Genomic DNA, 23,214 nt, shown 5'->3' on the forward strand with positions numbered 1-23,214 from the left:
CATTTGTGGGTCAGACCTGTGTTAGTACAACAACTAGCTGTGGCCAAATTCCTTGTGTTACTCGATCCAGGGGAGAGGGTAGAAAAGAGATACAAGGAAGATAAGCTTACATTCAAGAGACAGTGAGTAAACACTTCTTGCCTATCACAGTGTCAGTCAACAAACAAAGGTCACTGTAAACTTTGTGTTTAGGACATCTAAGAGTTAGATCTGATCAACAGAATATTATCACTGCACCTTTTCTTGCCAATATTTTCTAGATATGAATGGTTATATATCTATTATTCAAATATGCATCACACACAAACATTTCAAATGCACCCCTCCCCCTCCCCTGTCGCATCCCTTCATTTGTCACTCACCTGGGGGTAAGTCCGGGTCAGTTGAGGTCACTTGCTGGATGCGACGAGTTTTAGCTAATGATTTTAAGCTCTCTGTAGTGCTGCGGTTTGTTGAACTGGAGCCACAGCTCTCGTGATCATCCTGCAAAACAGTACCAAATCTGGTTAAACCACACCACAGGAGCATTCTTTGCGATAAGCGAAACAGTTGCATGCATTTATACACGTATGTAAATTGAACTGGATTACAAAACACATTTCGTCTTCAATTAGAAAAAAGTGGTTTCCATTGAACTTATTTTTGTCTCACTGCTTATACAAACTTATAAATAAGCAAAGAGCTGTTCACATTTATATCACAATGCATAAGGCAGATGTTGAACATCTGGAGTCACAACAATTCAGTTTTAATTTCATTAAATGAAGTGCAATAACTCCACTTAGACAATTCAGGTCATGGCATGTGGCCATGTTGCTCATGACTGTCCCCATGATAGGTAAAAGATAGCCGAATAAAAGCTCCAAGGCAGTATGGTCTTCACAATGCAACTCTGAACAGTTCATCCCAAGCAGAATCATGATTTGTACAGTAGCTAATCATCCCGATCTCTAATTAACATATTTCAATCCCATTCTGGTGCTCCTGTCTCAATGGAGTTAGTCAGCATGGCATTTTATGGGGTATAATCCCCGTATTGTTAAACTACAAAGTAGCAGATGCAATAACAGATGTCGCAAGATTGTTTACCTCTTAATACATAATTTAACAACATGGTAATGTGTTGTCTCTACAGTTGAATAATTGTGGATCAGCTCCCAGAACAGTCCAAAGTGATGACGCCCATTAAATTTAATACAGCCACTCCAGGACATAAGCAGCCCCCCCCCCCCCCCCCAAGAATCTATCCTTGGCCCCCTCCTCTTCCTCATCCTGCATAATAACTTTTTGTGTTTCATACACAAGGACCCCCAGATCCCTCTGTACTGCAGCACTTCCAATTTTTCTCCATTTAAATTATAATTTGCTTTTCTATTTTTTCTGTCAAAGTGGATAACCACACACTTTCCCACATCATACTCCATCTGCCAAATGTTTTCCCACTCACTTAGCCTGTCTATATCCCTTCGCAGATTTTTTTGTCTCATCCTCACAATTTGCTTTCCCACCCAACTTTGTATCGGCAAGCCTGGCTACATTACACTCGGTCCCTTCATGCAAGTCATTAATATAGATTGTAAATAGTTGAGGCCCCAGCATGGATTCCCTGCGGCACCCCACTAGTTACGGTTTCCCAACCGTAAAACGGCCCATTTATCCCATTTTCTGTTTGTTCGTCAATCCTCTATCCATGCTCATATTACCCCCAACCCTGTGAACTTTTACCTTGTGCAGTAACCTTTTATGTGACACCTTATCAAATGCCTTCTGGAAATCCAAATACACCACATCCACTGGTTTCCCCTTAGCCACCCTGCTCGTTACATCCTCAAAGAACTCCAGCAAATTTGTCAAACATGATTTTCCTTTCATAAAACCATGTTGACTCTGCTTAATTGAATTATGCTTTTCCAAATGTCCTGCTACTGCTTCCTTAATAATGGACTTCAGCATTTTCTCAATGTCAGATGTTAGTTTCCTGCTTTTTGTCTGCCTCCTTTTTTTTTAAAAATAGGAGCGTTACATTTGCAGTTTTCCAATCCGCTGGGACCTCCCCAGAATCCAGGGAATTTTGGTAAATTACAACCAATGCATCCACTATCTCTGCAGCCACTTCTTTTTTGATCTTAAGATGCAAGCCATCAGGTACAGGGGACCTGTCCGCCTTTTGTCCCATTATTTTGCTGAGTACTACTTCTTTAGTGATAGTGATTACATTCATTTCCTCCCTCCCTTTAGCCCTTTGGTTATCCAAGATTGGGATGTTTTTAGTGTCTTCTACTGTGAAGACCCATACAAAATATTTGTTCAAAGTCCCTGCCATTTCCCTGTTCCCCATTATTAATTCCCCAGTCTCATCCTCTAAGGGACCAACATTTACTTTAGCCACTCTTTTCCTTTTTATGTACCTCATTATCTGTTTTTATATTTTGTGCTAGTTTACTTTCATAATCTATCTTCCCTCTCAATTTTTTTTAGTCGTTCTTTTGCTAGCTTTTAAAAGTTTACCAATCCTCTGGCCTCCCACTAGTCTTGGCCACATTGTATGCCCTTGTTTTCAATTTGATACCACCCCTTATTTCCTTAGTTAGCCACAGACAGTTATGCCTTCGCACAGTCTTTCCTTCTCATTGGAATACATTTCTGTTGAGATTTATGAAATATCTCCTTAAATGTCTGCCACTGCTCATCAACCATCCTTCACCTCAATCTATTTTCCTCGTCCACTTCAGCCCAGCTGATGCCTTTGTCACGACCAACGCAACTATTCCAATGCTCTCTTTGCCAGCCTCCATATTCTCATCCTCTTGTTCAAATCTCCTCTTGGCCTCCTCATCTATGCAACCTTCTCCAATCCTACAACTCTGCCCCCTTTAAGGAATTAATCTTTCCCTCACCTCTGATCTCTTGTGACTCCCCCAATCACTTTGCCCCACCACTGGTAACCTTCGGCCGTCTAGACTTTAAGCTCTCTCCCTAAACTTCCATTTCCCCACCTCTCTTTCCTCCTAAGACCCCCTTAAAATCAACCTCTTTGACCAAGCTTTAAGTCACCCATCCTAATATCTCCTTGGTTGGCTCAGTGTCAATTTTTGCTTGATTCTGTGAGGTGCCTTGGGACGATATGCTACGTTGAAAGCGCTATATAAACACAAGTTGTTGTCTCTCCCCATCAAGTAGGTAACTGTAGTACTCAAAGACATGGATATACTTAATGACAGTACACTGTTGGGAAATTAAGAAGTGCTCCTCTGGACTTTCCTTGCCCTTTAAATACAACTAATAAAGTCGCTCAGAATTCTGGCTCAACGATCAACTCTTACACAGTAAGAGAGTGACTAACAAACTTTAATACAGACTTGTGGTTCAGATGACATTCATCAACAACTTCGCTCACAATGAACATTACTGAAATACCTCAACAAAATTTGCAGCAACTCCAAACACTGGAAGGTCAGTCATTGGTAGTTGCTTTTCTATTAAAATGTTGGAAGAATATAATGTATGCAATCTCTGGAACTTGAAGGCATCATTTTTATATAGATGCAAAGCTTTAACTGAAATTCATGATCCTTTCTCAGGTCGACATTTGTAAACATTTAATAAAATATTTAAATCTCCTTTAAGAAATCCAAAATGTCTCTTCAATACACTAAAAATGATTCAAAGTTTTCGCTGGAGGAACAAAACCACAGGAATGCATTTGTCTTCCATGCCATCAAAGCCCTTTTTTATATAAATGAATTAACCAAGTAAACACAGAATATAAGAACATTGCATTACCAAAAATGGCAGCAGTTTCTGACCAAAGCCCCTTTAGACCAGGGTAAATTGTCGCCTTGTTAAATAAAACATCAGAAACTCTATCCATGCTCAAATTAGTCTACAAGTTTGCTCACAAAACAACTCAAACAAGTCAGTCGTGTCCCTCCATTGGGGCTAATTGAAGCTGCCCCACTAAGCAAGAGACTCTGTCAGACTCTTAGAACAGCAAACACATCCCAAAATAAACAAACAGATAGTGAATGACTGCTCATCTTCTGAGTCGGGGCCAGTTTGCTGAAGGAGTACGGGGGACATCAGACTGCATTAACTGGACCTGATCGTTACATCAATTAAGAACAAAACATAATCAATCAGTAAATGTCTCCAAACAAGGAAAAGCTAAATAAACCACATTAAGTCAATTCCCTGCAGATTATATCTGTGTTTAAAAGAAAGGCAAAGAAATAACTGCAGCCTTAAGTAATATTAACATGCACCATTAACATACAATTCTGCGCTTCTCATACTAAACTAACAACCACTGATGTGGGGGCAATACAGTTCAGTGCTGAGTAAATCAACCTTGTTACAGCCCTAGAAAGACTGCGTGACTAAATGAAACAAAATTAAAACACGTTGAGCCATTTTCCACAATTTTTGCACCATGTAATATTCAGCATTAGAAATGCAATAAATTAATTTATGGATGTTACGAGCAATGTTCCCGCTGTTTGTTTTTTTGGGTGTGTGGCCCATTCAAATTTATGCGCATACACGGTTTTTCCATTGTAAAGCCACTGAACGGCCTGCAGTGGACCTTCCACCTTAAGGGAACATTGATCACGGGTTGTTTCCTACGTATGCAGACACGTGCTTGACCAATTCTTCTGCCGGCTCTGCACCGCTTTCAAATCAGAAAAATTCACACAAGTACTTTACGCAAATGTTGGTGAAATCTCCCTAATTTTGAAGAGCATCGGCTCTGTACAGTAGGCTATCCTCATCAAGTGCACTGGTCCGTATAGCGTCAAAGAGGAAACGGCAAATTTACCGTGTATTTACCCAAATAGGGCTACCATATTCAGTCATTACAAAAGGTACAGGTGGACAGGTACCTAGCGTTAATATGAACAAGTAGAACAAACCTTCTCACACTGGCCCGGAATTTGCGGTCAGCAGCAAAGTGAAGGCATTCGCTGCTGGCTCCGAAGTACGCTCCGCACAAGGATCTTGCGAGATCGAGAACTTCAGGTTTCCTGACCTTGAGTTTAATTCAACGGAAGTTAATGGGGATTCCCTTGTCAAACTGCTGTGACATCAACAGGCTGACTAACCAGTCAATCAAAAGGCAGAATTCTCTCAGCCAGCAAACAAGGAAATGAGTAAGCTCTTAAAATTCTAACTTTTTAAAATAGGTAGAGAGAGCAAAACAAGATTGGGTCTCTCTCATGGGAAAAAGGCAAACCTGAAATAAAGATGGTCAAATCTTCTTAAAAATTTAAATTTTTTGAAAAGTTTCTTATAAAAACAATTTTTATTGAAATGGACAGATTAACACAGCTCAGAATTAAAATTAGTTTTCCAGGCCCTTAACATTTGTTTAACAGTCAATACACTGTCAAAACCCCAGTTACATTTAATCCCTTTGGGTCTAACCTTTAGTGGGGAACAGTGTAATTACTGCGGAAGAGCCGAAGATTTCACTGGTTTCCATGATTTGAGATTTCATGGATTGCAGGCTCTGTGGGGGGCGTGGGGGTGCACAATGCAGCCTGTTTCGGTGTTGTCAATGACTGATCGCAGTTTCAACAGCAGACTGTCTGCAAACGCTGCCAGTTTGCCATCAACCCAACCACTAATTCCGGGCCAATGGGAATTGGAATGTACTTACCAGTTTCAACGCAGCTTTTTAAGGTTGCATCTGAAACAGGGTATGATATGTGGTGTGTAGTATTTGCGCAGGAAGAGAATGTGTGGGGGAGAAAGAGGAAGAGGAAAAAAGAGTGAGAGGAAAGGGCATGGTAGTGCAGTGGTTAGCTAGCATCAGTAAAAGTGACCGTGAATTTGGGTTTTTACAACAAATGGACAACTGGTTCATTCAGGTTTTTGGAGGGAAACCCGTTCTTACCTTGTCTCATCATTATAGGCAGTCTCTTGAAATGAGGATGACTTACTTCCACGCCGAAAAGGGATGAGTTCACAGGCGTTTCAATGAAGGACCGAATATTCCGGATCCGGAACTACAACTTGAAGTACATGGATTTTTTTTTTTTTTTTAAAACGTGTGGTGGCCGTTGCACACCAGCTACCACATGGGCTTTGCAGAGCTAGGTCTTGGTCCAGTGGCAAGGATTAATCAAGACGACTAGAGACCAGCTCTGTTGCACGGACCTAGTGCGCACACATGGTCTAGCCGACATGAGACTCCAGTCCCACATCAGCATGGTTGAATGTTAAATGGCCAAACAAGTTGCTCAGTTGTATCACTAATCTCTCAGGGCAACTAAGGATGGGCAATAAATGCCAGCCAGATCCTGAAAATTTATTTTTAACGAGCGAGAGGAAAAGAGTGAAGAAGAGGCGAAGAGCGAGCAGAAGAAATGCATTCATGCATTTCGTTGAAGTAGGGTGGGAGGAGGGTCTTGTGGAACATAAACAACGGCACAGAGCAGTTGGGCCAAAGGGCTTGTTTCTGTGCTGCAAATTCTCCATAATTCTATGTAGACGATAGGTCACAAAAACTATAGATCACACCAGATGTGAACTCAATTTAAGTGGCTAAATAAGCACGTAGAACCAGGTCTCATGAGAGTTGAAATAATCCTAAGATTTTGAGAAATAATGTTGGGAAGTCTTGTAAAACAAAAACACAGTAATGACTATTAGGAATAGTAATAAACTGTGGGAATTCATTAGTAAAAACTGAAAATAAACTACAAGAATAATTCAGAAACAATTTGTATGTCAAAATTAGCAAAAGCTGCAACACCAGAAATAGATAGCAGTTTGTTCCACAGTTCACAAATAATCGGTTTAATGTGAGTGTACACTAAATATATAATATAAAGTCTAACTGCCACAATCTCAGTTGCAAACTACAATATTTCAACATTATGCTTAGTTTTTACACTTGCGATGAATCACAAAGCTAGAGATTAAAGCTAGTTCCATGAACACACAAACTGTTTTGACACATACACCATTATTAAAGAGTAACTCAGACAGCAACTTCTGGTAACCGCATATGCGCAGATAAACTTAGAAATCAGGAAGTTGCTGCCCAAGTTATCCTGCTCCTTCACAAGCTTCGCTACACTAGTATCAAGCCGAGTGACTCGGCATTCAAAGGCATTAGTTTGTGGAACATAGACACTAGATATCCACAAAACATGTTGGAAAAAGTTAGGACTTATCCATTCAAGTATAAGTGAATTTTTAACGGCGTAAGTCAGTCTTAATTACTGCCATACAACCTCTCTGGCACTGAAAATTAACTTTTACAAGTGGAGTCTGATTCCTTCAGATTTTATTTATAGTTGCCGATTTGAAAAATTTAAAAATGTAAATAAAAGTTGTTTTTTTAAACTTTTACTTTGTCTCTCTTTCGCTTCCTAACCGCATCTTTCTTTGCCTTGCTTTATTTTGCTTTATGTATAAGATTTTACATTAAAATTAAAATATTCTAACTTACACTTCTTGGTTTAGACTCTGTGGGATCGAAATTCAGGTGCACCAGAAAGCTGGCATACCTGTGAGTTTTGGAGTGGTACTTACTGCTGGAACTCCCAGTACGGTAAGTAGATCCATTTCCAGAACTTTGACATTTTTTCAAAGTCCGACAGAAAATGGATCATAATGGGGGCAGGGCTTAGACTCAAAGCCAGGCTGACTGGCTGAAAATGGGTCGGTCATAGCCTCCGCCGCTCTCAATCGGTGGTGGAGTCGTGGTGATGTCACAGTGCATGTGTGTCACCATGCTCTATCCCCTCCGTTAAAGGGGAGAGATTCTATAATTTTTTTAAACTGTGGCCACTTGGCCACCAGGGAGGGTTTTGGCCAGGCCAGTGGCCTGGCACTCAAGACGGGGTGCTAAGCTGCCTGTTGGCCGGCCGATCGGCAAATTGGCTGGCAAAAATGTTTCCATTGCAGCTGCGGCAGTGGGGCCTACCCTTTAAGGGTGGCTGCGCTGCCGGGCCGCACTCAGTGCAGAGATGGTGCAGCGACAGAGAAACCTGTTGGGGGCACTGCGCGGCGGAGAATCGACCAGTTGAGCTGAAAATCACTTATGTTTTTACTGCTCAACATTGGCGGTGCAACTACTTGGGCAGGATGGGGTCCAGGCCGAAAAATCCCGGACCTGAATTTAGGTCGGGTTGGCCTGTTGACCCCAAAGCGGCGACTATTTAATTTTTTTTCGAGATCCTGAACTTTGGCCCCTGCGTGTCTCAGTAAGGAGTCTTCAATCTGATTGGTTGAAGAGATCCGCTGTTTTTTTGACTGGCTCACAGATTTCAGGTCCCCTGTAGAGGGTGCTGGGCTGCTTTGACTGTCGGATAACTGCAAATCGCAGTGTAAAAGCCCACAGAAATTCTGTGGGCAAGTGTAGCCATAACTAACGGCGAGCGCATTTGTTCTCCGCTAAATGGAAATTCCGGGCCTAAGTGTTTTGAGGGCCTGTCTCTGCTCGGCTCTCATTTCAAAATCAGTTCACTGCTTGCAAGACAAAATGGTGTTTCATGCAGCCCTCCTTGCTCAGAATAATTCCTGTTGCACATTGCATGTAAAATGGAATTTAGAAATCAGCGTTATAAACAGAATTAGGGACTTGATACCAACATAGAGCAAACTGAATACACAATTCATATCACCTGTCAGAGAATAGGGGAGGGGAACTGTACCATTCATTCATGTCTGCATCTTCAGCAGTTATTTTGGTCCCACCCATTCCTCCCTCTAAGCAATGAGGATAAATTCCAGTCAGCACTTGTATATTACGAGGAAAGTTAAATCCATTTCACACCGCAAAATGAAAAAAGTACTCTCCTTTAACTATGTCTTTATCAAACATCCTCCAGTTTTGGTAAACAGATTTTTTTTCTTCCCCCCACCCCCCCCTCCCAATAAGGCAGTTTGATAAGTTTTAAAACAAGTCTGTCCAGCAGTAACCACCCCTGGTCCAGAAAAATCCCTTATCCAGAACAGGCCGCGTCTCAAGTATACTGGATGCGGGAGGTTCAATCTGTAGAACCCTCCTTAAATAAGGAGGCCAAAACTGTACGCAGTACACAAGGTGTGGCCTGACCAATACCCTATACAGTTGCAGCAGGACTTCTCTGCTTTTATATTCTATCCCCCTTGCAATAAAGGCCAATATTCCATTTGCCTTCCTGGTTACTTGCTGTACCTGCATATTAACCTTTTGTGTTTCATGCACAAGGACCCCCAGGTCCCTCGGCACTGCAGCATTTTGCAATTTTTCTCCATTTAAATAATACTTTGTTTTATTTTTTTCTGCCAAAAAACACTTCACACTTTCCACATATTGGCCCCAAGTTTCCACACGATAAAAACCGGGCGCCCGTTTTTCACGCCGAAAACAGCGCCAGAAAAGAAACGCGCGATTCTGGAGCACCCTGCTGCTCCATGTCTGCTTGGCGCAGCGCCCAGGGGGGCGGAGCCTACCACTCGCACCGATTTTGTAAGTGGGAGGGGGCGGGTACCATTTAAATTAGTTTTTTTCCTGCCGGCAACCCTGCGCGTGCGCGTTGGAGCGTTCGCGCACGCGCAGTGTGAAGGAAACATTGGCACTCGGCCATTTTTGTAGTTCTTTGCAGCTGTTTAATTTTTGAACATTTTTTAATAAAAGCACATTGCCATCAGCACTGAGGTTTCTTGCAGCAGTGAGAAGGCTGCAGGAAGCCTCAAAGTTGAGGCAGCCGTTTCCCGACGGCCTCCCCCCCCTGCCATCGGGAAATAGATGCTGAACTTGTGAGGCTTCCTGCAGCCTTCTCAGTCTCCTTCCACCCCCCGCCCGTCAGGAACGGCTTCCCTCTCCCCCCCCGTGGGAACGAACGGCTGCCTCCTTCCCCACCCTCCCCGCGGGAACGAACGGCTGCCTCAACTTGTGAGGCTTCCTGCAGCATTCTCCCTGGCTGAAGCACTTTCACACAGGTAGGAAGATGGTTTATTTAATCTTTTCTTTGCTTATAAATGTTTATTCAGGTTGGATTTATTTGTATAATATTTGTATAAGTATAAATAAGGATTTATTATAGAATTTAATGACTTCCCTTCACCCCACCCCACTTCGTTCTGGACGCCTAATTTGTAACCTGCGCCTGATTTTTTAATGTATAGACAAGGTTTTTTCAGTTCTACAAAAATCTTCATTTGCTCCATTCTAAGTTAGTTTGGAGTACGTTTTCACTGTGGAAACTTTGAAATCAGGCATCAGTGGCCAGACACGCCCCCTTTTGAAGAAAAAATTCTGTTCCAAAGTGAAACTGTTCTAACTGACCAGAACTGCAGAAAAAAAAAATGTGGAGAATTGCGATTTCTAAGATAGTCCGTTCTCCACCAGTTGCTCCTAAAAATCAGGCGCAAATCATGTGGAAACTTGGGCCCTATACTCCACCTGCCAAATTTTTACCCACTTAGCCTGTCGATATCCCTTTGCAGATTTTTTGTGTCCTCCTCACAATTGCTTTCCCAGCCTTCTTTGTATCATCAGCAAACCTGGCTACATTACACTAGGTCCCTTCATCCAAATCATGAATATCACTTGTAAATTGTTGAGGCCCCAGCACCAATTCCTGTGGCACTAGTTACTGTTTGCCAACCGGAAAATGACCTATTTATCCCGACTCTCTGCTTTGTTAGCTAGCCAATCCTCTATACATGCTAATATATTACCTCCAACCCAGTGAACTTTCATCTTGTGCAGTAACCTTTTATGTGGCACCTTATCGAATGCCTCCGGAAATCCAAATACACCACATCCACTGGTTCCCCCTTACCCACCCTGCTCATTACATCCTCAAGGAACTCCAGCAAATTTGTCAAACATGACTTCCTTTTCATATAATTTATGTCACGGTGAAGCTGAAGCTCCTTGATATTGATGCAGATTGTGTAGTACAAATGGCTCCGAAGAAAGAAACAGAAAAAAAGACTTGCATTTAGTGCTTTTCCCAATCTCAGTATGTCCCAAAGCACATTACAGTCAATGAAGTACTTTTGAAAATTCAGTCACTGTTTTGTTGTTGGAAACGCTGCAGCCAATTTGCTAACAGCAAGCTCCCACAACAGCAGTGTGATAATGATCAGATACTCTGTTTTATAGTGATATTGGTTGAGGGATAAATATTGTCCAAGACATTGGGGAGAACTCCCCTGCTCTTCTTCAAAATAGTGCTGTGGGATCTTTTACATCCACTGTGCAGACCGTGCCTCGGTTTATCATTCCATCCGAAAGACGGCACCTGCAACACTGCACTGGAGTGACAGCCTGGATTTTGTGCTCAAGTCTCTGGAGTGGGACTTGAACCCAGAATCATCTGACTCAGGAGGCAAGAGTACTACCCACTGAGCCGCAGCTGACACCCAACATCGTGTCCGATGAACATTTGCCTTCTTGAGAATGGGGTAGGTGACTGACGAAGCAGAGGCATTTAAGATTCTAATTAAAAATATAATTTGTGAATAATATCTGCATCGATTATTTTCTACTTTTATGCAATTGTGCAGTTTGTCTTTTTTTGGAGTCTCGTAAGTCATCTCTTGGCTGTCGAGCGCTTTGGAACGCCCTGAGGCACTGTGTCCATCAAACTTCCTTCCACCTTCCCATCTTTCTTCACTCCTTTTTCCTTTCACTTTCTTTGCAATCCCTTTATTTTCCCTTCCTTTCCTTTTTTTTTCCTGTTTTTCCTTTCCCATTTGTTCTCTGCTCATTCTTTTTAACTCTTGCTTTGGTTTGGCATCATGCATCTTTCTACAGCTGGAAGCACAAATGAGTCGAATCTGTGACTCTCATTAATTTGTCACAGCCTCTTCTACGTGTGGTGATCACCTGGAGGAGAACTGACCTAATTTGTTAAGCTGGGACAAGTGAGTCAGGCAGAACTTTGACGTGACTGACTCATAAGAACATAAGAAATCAGAGCAGGAGTAGGCCATCCGGCCCCTCAGCCTGCCCCGCCATTCAATAAGATCATGGCTAATCCGATCATGGGCTTAACTCCACTTCCCTGCCCGCTCTTCATAACCGTTTACTCCCTTATCGCTCAAAAATCTGTCCATCTCCCCTCTAAATATATTCAATGATCCAGCCTCCTCAGCTCTCTGGGGCAGAGAATTCCACAGATTTACAACCCTCAGGAGAAGAAATTCCTCCTCATCTCAGTTTTAAATGGGCGACCCCTTTTTCTAAAACTATGCCACCTAGTTCTCGATTCCCCAAATGGAAACATCTCCTCTGCATCTTCCTTGTCGAACCCCCTCATTATCTTATATGTCTCAATAAGATCAACTCTCATTCCTCTGAACTCCAATGAGTACAGGCTCAACCTGCTCAACCTTTCTTCATAAGTCAACCCCTTCATCTCAGGTATCAACCAAGTGAACCTTCGCTGAACAGCCTCCAATGCAAGTACAGGTTTAACCTCCTCATCCAGAACTCCCTTATCCGGAACACCCCTCGTCCAGAACCATTCCCGGCCACCGGTGGCGCGTGCGCAGAACTCCGACATGAACAAACTGAAGCTCTTCCTCGCTGCCGACTTCCGTAGTCACTGGCCTGACCCCGCAATCCACTGTCCCCCCACCCCACCGCGCCATGATCTCTCTGCCCCACTCCTAGCCCCAAGATCCCATTGCTCAGTAACCTGTACCATCACTGTTGGAGGTGCCGTCTTTTGGATGAAATGATAAACCGAGGCACGGTCTGCGCGGTGGACGTAAAAGATCCCACAGCACTATTCTGAAGAAGAACAGGGGAGTTCTCCCCAGTGTCCTGGGCAATATTTATCCCTCAACCAACATCACTATAAAACAGAGTATCTGATCATTATCACATTGCTGTTGTGGGAGCTTGGTGTTAGCAAATTGGTTGCCGTGTTCCCTACAACAAAACAGTGATTGAATTTCAAAAGTACTTAATTGGCTGTAAAGTGCTTTGGGACACAGATTGGAAAAAGCATTAAATGCAAGTCTTTTTTCTTTTTGTACTCCAGTCTGCATCAATATAAAGCAGTTTCAGCTTCACCGTGACATAAATTATACAGCATCACTCAGCAGTGAACTTCCCCCTAAATCATGTTTTAACGACCAGTGCAAGACCACCAAGAATGGTTTTGCACCACTCTGATTTCACACCCTCTACATGTGAACTGCTGCCAGCTGGAACCAAATATTAAAAAGTTCCAAGTCAATTAGACTTCGATGGACCTTTTCGAACTTCATTTTTAAACATTTTAGTGCTTGCAAAGAACGGAAGAAAATCAAGGACAAAAAAAAAAGCCTTTTAACCATCTATCCAATTCTTATTAGTACTCCTAACACACCCATTCGAGCATCCAACTACATTTTGAACATCAATATCTCTGAATTTTACTTAAATCCAGGCACTGATCTCAGCAAGTAGACAGCCCCATTGACATTAAAAATGTATAACTCTTCAAAATGGTCACATAATCCTACCATCTGATTTTCTCCTTCACATACACGATCATACAATGAAAGGAGGCCATTCAGCCCATTGTGCCTGTGCCAGCTCTTTGAAAGAGCTATCCAATTAGCTCCACTCCCACAGTTCTGTCCCCATAGCCCAGCAAATTATACTTTTCAAGTATTTATCCAATTCCCTTTGAAAGTTATTCTTTGAGGCAGCGGATTCCAAATCATAACAACTCGCTGCGTAATTGTTTCTCATTTCGCCTCTGGTTCTCTTGCCAATTACCTTAAATTTGTGTCCTCTGGTTACCAATCCTTGTGCCACTGGAAACAGTTTCTTTCTCCTTACTCTATCCAAACCATTTATGATTTTGAACACCTTTATCAAATCTCCTCTTAACCTTCTTGCTCCAAGGAGAACAACCCCAGTTTCTCCAGTCTCTCCTCATAACTCAAGTATTTCATCCCTGGTGCCAATCAAGTGAATCTCTTCTGTACCCTCTTGAAGGCCTTGACATCATTTTTGTAAAGAAAGAGATTTATATAGCGCCTTCCACAACCACTGGATGTCTCAAAGCGCTCTGCAGCCAATGAAGTACCTTTTGGAGTGTAGTCACTGTTGTAATGTGGGAAATGCTGCAGCTAATTTGCCCACAAGCAACTCCCACAAACAGCAATGTGATAATGACCAGATAATCTGTTTTTGTTATGTTAAGGTTTAGCATAACTTCCTTGCTTTTGTACTCTTATGCCTCTATTTATAAAGCCAAGGATCCACCTTGCCTTTTTAAACAGCCTAATCAACTTGTCCTGCCACTTAAAAAAAAATTGTGCACATATGTTCCTGCACCCCCTTTAAAATTGTCCCAATTCTACCCTCTTGATCATCCCCGATTATAATCGCTCAACCATTGGTAGCTAAGTCTTCTGTTGCCTAGGCCCGAAGCTCTGGAACTCCCTGCCTAAACCTCTCCGCCTCTACCTCCAATTCCTCCTTCAAGACACTCCTTAAAACCTCTTTGACCAAGCTTTTGGTCACCTGTGCTAATGTGGCTTGGTATCAATTTTTAAAATCTTATAATACTCCTATGAAGCGCCTTGGGACATTTCACTACATTAAAAGGCGCAATATAAATATAAGTAGTTGTTGTTGTTGTAGTTATACACCAAAATGAATCACTTCTCGGTGTTCAATTTCATCTGCCATGTGTCTCCCCAGTTCATCTGTCTATATCCCCCTGAAGTCTGTTACTATCCTCCACATTTTAGAGTTTCGTGTCATCTGCAAATTTTGATAGTATGCCCTAATGCAGATCATTAATGTACATCTAAAAGAGCGGTGGTCATAACACCAACTCCTGGGGACACTGCTGCACACTTCCTTCCCATCTGGTAAACAACCGTTCATCACTACTCCCTTTCTATCCTTTAGCTAATTTTGCATCCAAGCAACCACTGCCCCTTTAATCCTATGGACTTCAATTTTGCAAACAAATCTATTACGTGGTACTTTAAGAAACGCCTTTTGAATGTCCATATACGAATATCAACTGCACCACCCTTATCCATCTTCTCCATTAGCTCATCAAAGAACTCAATCAAGTTAGTCAAATACTGTTTGTGTTTAACAAATCTGTGCTGGCTTTCAGTTATTAACTCGATAGTTTCACTTCATAGAAACATAGAAACATAGAAAATAGGTGCAGGAGTAGGCCATTCGGCCCTTCTAGCCTGCACCGCCATTCAATGAGTTCATGGCTGAACATTCAACTTCAGTACCCCATTCCTGCTTTCTCGCCATACCCCTTGATCCCCCTAGCAGTAAGGACCTCATCTAACTCCTTTTTGAATGAGATGGGCAATTATGCCCATAGGATAAGAGGGGACAGTGGAAAGAGGCTCCTACTCTTAGTCTGAGCAAGCTTTCAATGAAGAGAACTTTCATTTTTTCTTTCAACACTCAAATAATGAACAAAACAGAGTTTGTTTTTTTCTCCCTCGATAGGAAGTTGCATAGAACTGGCAGCAAAGTTTTAGTCTGCCAACTACACTCTAAGCAAGTACCTGTTTCAAACTGGGACCACTGGGCGTAAATCAGTGGAAAAGTTCTACAGCAACATTTACAAAACATCTGTACTTGCCACACGAATACATTATTTTAAATAGAAATATATAAAACAGTCATATCTTTGAGCTGCAAAATGCCCCAAAAATGAGTTCCAGCAGTCAAATGAATGCACAGAATAACTTAGGTCACATTACCTTGTAATTGTAGCAGAATTTGAGAAAGATGCATAACAAAGTGCTGCGGAGATATACAAAAACAATTTATGCAGATTGGAAACCTTTTCAAAATGCCTGCAACTTATGGCATGAATTGAATTTTTTTGCGGTCAAAGACTTTTGAATTAAACAAAAAGGTCGAGCCTCCCCCCCAAAATGTAACTGTAGAGCAAGCTGGAGAAATCAGATTTTGGAAAACAGAGTGTGTTTATTTTCGTTCACTTCCCTTCCGATCTCAATGGAGAACAGCAAATGTTGGTGGGAATTGGTTCAGTTTCCTTTCACCAGCCTTCAATTACAACACCATACACACATGCAGAGCTCCACTGAAAACCCCAGCCAATTCCATTCCCAGAAGCAAATTTGCAAAACAAAAACCTGTATCTTGTAACCTCTGAGAAAAACAATGGGGACAGAAATCCTGAACGTCTCTAGTTTTTCCATCATGTTTTTTCACAAAGATGTATTTTATCCTCAATAATCAAACAGTGAACAAAAACACTCAATATCTCAGCTTGCCTAAGTTTTAAAATATTCTTGCAATTATAACTTTTTTTTCACCTTTTTCAAGAATAGTGCTTGCTGTAATATTCCGAATCGTTCTTCCACAACTGGCACTATACTTTGAGCACAAACTCAACATTAAAACTGTGTGGTCAATGCTGGGGACTTAATTTTAAAATTGTAGAGTCAAATCTATATTCCAAAAACATGTTTTTTTATAAAAGGAAATACAATGCACTAAAAAAAACATAGAATAGATCCAAGTGAACAGTCAGATCCAACACCAGCCATTCCAAATCACTATCAAAGATTTTAAAATTATGTCATGTTGTCCCGACAGTAATACTCTTATTGGGAAGTGTTCCATTTCGGTATACTTCTGCATCCAGCTAATCCCCACAACAGCTCCTTTTCTCAAAGTCTGCTTCTGAAGTGCACTGCATCACCCTGCCATCTGATTTTCACCTTCAAATACAGCATATTTATTGTCCCCCAAGGTAGCTTCACTTGATGTTTTTTGGTCAGAACATCAATCATTACCTCGACTTGTTCAAAGCATATGAAAGGAACGGAGGAGCTGTGGGTTGAGGGGGATGAGTCTCCCTCTCTGTGGGCCCAAGTTTCCACATGATTTGCGCCTGATTTTTTTAGGAGCAACTGGTGGAGAATGGACTATCTTAGAAATCGCAATTCTCCACATTTTTTTTTCTGCAATTCTAGTCAGGTAGAACAGTTCTACTTTGGAACAGAATTTTTTCTTCAAAAGGGGGTGTGTCCGGCCACTGACGCCTGATTTCAAAGTTTCCAGTGAAAACGTACATCAAACTAACTTAGAATGGAGCAAGTGAAGATTTTTGTAGAACTGAAAAAAACGGTTCTACACGTTAAAAAAATCAGGCGCAGGTTACAAATTAGGCGTCCAGAACGAGGTGGGGGGAAGGGAAGTCATTAAATTCTACAATAAATCCTTATTTATACTTCTACAAATATTATACAAATAAATCCAACCTGAATAAACATTTATAAGCAAAGAAAAGATTAAATAAACCATCTTCCTACCTGTGTGAAAGTGCTTCAGGCACGGAGAATGCTGCAGTCAGCCTGAGGCGCCCGTTTTTCCCGCGGGTGGTGGGGGGGGGGGGGGGGGGGAGGAGGCGCCCGTTCTTTCCCGCAAGGGGGGGGGGGAGGGGGGTAGGAGGCCCCCGTTCTTCCCGCGGGGGGGAGGGGGGACACACAGTGAGAAGGCTGCAAGTGCTGATGGCAATGTGCTTTTATTAAAAAAATGTTCAACAATTAAACAGATACAAAGAACTACAAAAATGGCCGAGTGCCAATGTTTTTTTCACACTGAGCATGCGTGAACGCTTCAACGCGCACGCGCAGCGTTGCCGGCAGGAAAAAAAACTAATTTAAATAGTACCCGCCCCCGCCCACTTACCAAATCGGCGCGAGTGTAGGCTCCGCCCCCCCCCCCCCCCCCCCCGGGGCGTCGCGCTAGGCAGACAAGGAGCTGCAGAATCGCGAGTTTTTTTTTAGGCGCCGTTATAGGCGCGAAAAACGGGCGTCCAGCTCGGAGGGGCGCCCGTTTTTTTATCATGTGGAAACTTGGGCCCATAGATTGGACAAACTCACAATGAAGAGAACTTTCATTTTTCCTTTCAATAGTCAAATAAGAAACCCTTCTCTTTCATGCCATTCAAAAAAATAACCCCTAAAGAATTGGATGGTGAGCTCAACTGCAAGTCTCAACTGGCTAAAGTTCTTTAAAGGTCTCATTATTAAATGTTTAAAAAAGAGAGGGAAGATAAAAAGTGGGGCACCGTAAGGGCATTTACGAAGTTATGTTTTTCTTTATTGTCAAGAAACGTTTTTCGAAAACTTAATTGTTAAAGAACTTTGAAAACAGCAATCACGCTATTTTTGATTTTAATGTTAGACTCATGAAAACAAGGAAGATTAGGAAAGAGATTCTCAACTGTAGGAAGGCAAATTTTGAGGGCTTAAGTAACGAACCAAGAGAGCTAGAGAAACACATTGTTAAAAGGAGAGGATTAAAAATTACTTTTAACAAATACACGACAGAATACAAAGTAAATATACATCATCATCATCATCATAGGCAGTCCCTCGGAATCGAGGAAGACTTGTTCTACTCCCAAAGTGAGTTCTTTGGTGGCTGAACAGTCCAATACGAGAGCCACAGACCCTGTTACAGGTGGGACAGAAATTCATCGAGGGAAGGGGTGGGTGGGGCTGGTTTGCCATGCGCTCCTTCTGCTGCCTGCGCTTGACCTCTTTGCGTTGAGACTTGAAGAGCTCAACGCCCTTCCGGATGCACTTTCTCCACCTCGGGCGATCTTCATACATCATACAATCATAGAAACTCACACCACAAAAGGAGGCCTTTCGGCCCGCCGTGAAAGAGCAGCCCCCCCCTTGTTGTCTGTATCCTTTAAAGTTAATCCTCAAGTATCCGTCCAACTCCTTTTAAAAATTATTTATAGAATCAACTTCCAAAACCTTTCCAGGTAGAGCATTCCAGATCCCAACAATTGTCTGCGTGAAAATATTTTTCCCCATCTCCCCTCTAGATCTTTTACCAATTATTTTAAATCTATGACCTCTGGATACTGACCCACTCGCCAGAGGGCATAGTTTTTCCTCCATCAAAACCTCTCCTCATCTTGAAAACCTCTATTAGATCACCTCTTAACCTTCTCTGTTCCAAGGAGAACAGCCCTAACTTTTCCAACCTTTCCGCATGACTGAAGTCTCTCATCTCTGGTAACATCCTGGTGAACCTCCTCCGTATCCTTTCTAAGGCCTTACTGGGGAGAATATTTACATAAGAGAACATAAGAAATAGGAACAGGAGTGGGCCATTTGGCCCCTCGAGCTTGCTTCGCCATTCAATAAGATCATGGCTGATCTGATCATGGACTCAGCTCCACTTCCCTGCCCGCTCCCCATAACCCTTTACTCCATTATCGTTCAAAAATCTATCTCCGCCTTAAATATATTCAATGACCCAGCCTCTGCAGCGCTCTGGGGCAGAGAATTCCATAGATTTACAACCCTCAGAAGAAATTCCTCCTCATCTCAGTTTTAAATGGGAGGCCCCTTATTCTGAGATTATATCCCCTAGTTTTAATTTCCCCCATGAGTGGAAATGTTCTTTCTGCATCCACCTTGTCGAGCCCCCTCATTATCTTATGTTTCGATAAGATCACCTCTCATTCTTCTGAACTCCAATGTATATAGGTCCAACCTATCTTCATAAGTCAACCACCCCCCCCCCCCGCCCCCTCCATCTCCAGAATCAACCTAGTGAACTTTCTCTGTATTTAGTAAGTAATAAAGAAAGTAACGTGGCTAATGAAATAATGGGGGGGGGTTGGGGGAATATAAAGGAGGTATGTCAGAGGGTGGAGATATGCATACAGTTAAGGATGAAGAAACTGGTCATGGTAGGTGAAATACAAAACAAAGTTAAAGACTGCATACTATATAAAGTGCAATATGAATGGCTTCTATAAAATATATATTCATTTTAAAAAAGGCTCAGAGAAACAGTAGAACTCCATGAAGGATCTCAATGGTGACACCGTGACTAAGGGATGGCCAATATCCAAATAAAACAAAGAACATGTACCGACAAATCTCAACCAAGTTAAATTTAAAAGGTCTCAAGGTCACCGAATAATAAATCTAGCGGATTAATATTCAATTTGGGCTATACATCAACATAAAACATCAACATGGAAGCACTGTACTATTTATTCTATTCACATCTGAATTTCATAGTTATTGTAAGATGGATTGAATCACGCAATGTTTTTATAAACTGTCAACATCCTGCATTTCTCAGGAAGGACCAACTGCAGTTCCCATTCAAGGTGTCCTTCTTTTCCAAAATTCTTTCAGAACTCTGAATTCCATAATGTGCTTCTTTTATTTTTAATTTATTCATTCACATTATGTGGGCATCACTGGCAAGGCTGGCATTTATTGCCCATTCCTAATTGAACTCGAGAAGGTGGTGGTGAGCCGCCTTCTTCAACCGTTGCAGTCCGTGTGGTGAAGGTATTCCCACAGTGCTGACTTTGTTTGTAGTAGTTTTGTTAGGCCATTTCAGACGGCAGATAAGAGTCAACCACATTGCTGTGGATCGAGAGTCACATATAGTCTAGACCGGGTAAGGACGTCAGATTTCCTTCCCTAAAAGACATTAGTGAAACAGTTGAGTTTTTCCAACAATCCGGTATTTTCATGGTCACCATTACTAGCGTTATTTAATTAACTGAATTTAAATTCCCCCAGCTGCCGTGGTGGGATTTGAATTCATACCTTTGGATCATTACTCCAGGCCTCTGGATTACTAGTCCAGTAACATAACCACTATGCTACCGTACCCCTGCTTTTTCCTCTCCCAAGTCAACCACCTTTTGGATAGTAGAAACCACTGTTGCATGCTATGACAAGTACAGGATTATTGCTATTTTTAGGAACACTGCTATTATGCAGGTTTCCACACGTACTTAAAAATTAAGATGGCTTCCACTCACTCTTAAATCTAAAATGGCTGCTCGGTAAATATGCATAATTAACAACCACGCCTCATATTGTTCGTTAATGCTAATGCCAAGAGTATTGATGATGCTACAAGTTTTTGTGTATCTTTATAACTTGGGAATATGAATGTGAGCTTGCAGGACCTTTTCCTGCAACTTTGCACCTCGGGTATGAGATACATGTTGTAATATCCTCCTGCTTCATTAATAATGATGGCCTCGTTTCACCTCTTTAGCCAATTCATCACTATATTAGTTTTTATCTACAAAATGTGTAATGAGGGTCCTTATGAGGACATAAAAGATTTGCAAATAAGCAGGCAGCTTTCCTTCCATGACAGATGGGGTGTGGGTGAGGGGAAAATTGATTAGAAAATTGAAAATCTGGTCTGCGTAGGCTGAGCAATGGCTGGATAGCCTTGCTGTTGCCATAAACCACACTTCCCCAGTGTTTGACAGTTACTTTGATACAAAAAGTAAACTATCACCCATGTGTGAAGTTTTTTTTCAACTTTCCAATACATATATATATCTTTTTTAAATCTCAGCTGTGCGGTGACCTGTCACCACTGTCCACTGACTTTTCAAAAAGAAATCCTTTCTGCTGGCCTTCTAAACCATGGCAACAGACTTTGTTAGTTCATTTGTCAATGTCATACTATTCCAATAAGAAACTCAAACTCCTCAAACATGCAGAGTAAATCTTCCAAAAGCCTCTTACAGAAATGTTCCGACAGCTAACCAAAGAACCACAGGACATTTGCTTCCTGCCTATTTTAGAAGCTTTGCCGGGTTAGTTCTAAAGAAGCCATAAACCTTCAGATGTCTTCATCAGCAGACCACAACCCCAGGCACAGCATGCACAGTATCTTGCCATAATTTTCAGGTTTGCATTAATAAGTGCAATATGCGTGCTTGAAAACAACCAAAACCACAATAACAGCTCTACTCTCCTGTCTTTTGAAGGCTGTGAAATTGGTCTCCTAGTTTTGACAACAGGGTTGAAAACAGGATCTTGGGATTGTAATCTTTGGATGACATCTTTGGAGCAGGAGGCCGTGAGCAGACCTTATTGAGGTGTATAAAATTATGAGGGGCCTAGATAGAGTGGTTAGGAAGGACCTATTTCCCTCAGCAGAGAGGTCAATAACCAGGGGGCATAGATTTTGTATAATTTCTGATGAGCAGTTTCATAGGGGCCAAGTTTTGACCTGAGTTGCTCCTGTTTTTTTGGAGCAACTGGTCTAGAATGGAGTATCTTAGAAATTGCAATTCTCGGCATTTAGTTTGCTCCAGTTCTAGTCAGTTAGAACAATTTCAGTTTGGAATGGATTTTTTTTTCCCCAAAAGGGGGCATGTCCGGCCACTTACACCCGTTTTGAAAGTTTAGGCAGTGAAAACATACTCCGAACTAACTTAGAATGGAGTAAGTTTAGATTTTTGTACGCTCAGAAAAACCTTGTCTACACTTAGAAAATCAGGCGTAGGTTACAAATCAGGCATAGGGAAAGGGGGGGGGGGTGGGGGTTTAAAAGGGAAGTTTACAAACATTAAACACTTCAGTTTTACAAATAAAGAGCCGTCATCAATAATAAATGATAAATAATCAATAAATCAATCAAAAAAAATAAAAAATTAAAAAAAAATGTTTAAGTCAATAAATAAAACATTTTCGACTGCAGCACCAGGAGCCCTCCAACAGCATGCTGGGACGCCCACCCCCCCCGCCGTGTCTCAGGAGAAGAGAAGAGGAGGGAGGGAGAGGGAAGAAAAAGGCAGCGAGGGAGGGGAGGGAAGGGGGGGGGGGGGGGAAAAAGAGAGAGAGAGAGAGAGAGAGGAGAGAGAGAGGAGAGAGAGAGAGAGAGAGAGAGAGAGAGAGAGAGAGAGAGAGGGGGAGGAGAGAAGGGATTGGGGGGGGGGGGAGGAGAGAAGGGATTGGGGGGGGGGGAGGAGAGAAGGGATTGGGGGGGGAGGAGAGAAGGGATTGGGGGGGGGGAGAAGGGATTGGGGGGGGGGGAGAAGGGATTGGGGGGGGGGAGAAGGGATTGGGGGGGGGGGAGAAGGGATGGGGGGGGGGGGGGAGAAGGGATGGGGGGGGGGGGGAGAAGGGATGGGGGGGGGGGGGAGAAGGGATGGGGGGGGGGGGAGAAGGGATGGGGGGGGGAGAAGGGATGGGGGGGAGAAGGGATGGGGGGGGGAGAAGGGATGGGGGGGGGGGGGAGAAGGGATGGGGGGGGGAGAAGGGATGGGGGGGGGGAGAAGGGATGGGGGGGGGGAGAAGGGATGGGGGGGGGGGGGGGGAGAAGGGATGGGGGGGGAGAAGGGATGGGGGGGGGGGGAGAAGGGATGGGGGGGGGGGGGGGAGAAGGGATGGGGGGGGGGGGGAGAAGGGATGGGGGGGGGGGGGGGGAGAAGGGATGGG

At 42.7% G+C, this 23,214-nt stretch overlaps 1 protein-coding gene across 9 annotated transcripts in view; it reads right to left on the reverse strand.

The window, feature by feature from the left end:
* LOC139277917 (intermembrane lipid transfer protein VPS13B-like) overlaps positions 1-23,214 on the reverse strand; it is a 1,209,249-nt gene that overhangs the window by 1,142,264 nt on the left and 43,771 nt on the right. For all 9 annotated transcript variants that reach the window (XM_070896555.1, XM_070896554.1, XM_070896561.1 and 6 more), the window contains exon 4: positions 363-483. In XM_070896555.1, the coding sequence (XP_070752656.1) occupies positions 363-483 (121 nt within the window). The remainder of the gene's footprint in view (positions 1-362; positions 484-23,214) is intronic.

Source organism: Pristiophorus japonicus, chromosome 1 (assembly GCF_044704955.1).
Source record: "Pristiophorus japonicus isolate sPriJap1 chromosome 1, sPriJap1.hap1, whole genome shotgun sequence".
Taxonomy (NCBI): Eukaryota; Metazoa; Chordata; class Chondrichthyes; family Pristiophoridae; genus Pristiophorus; species Pristiophorus japonicus.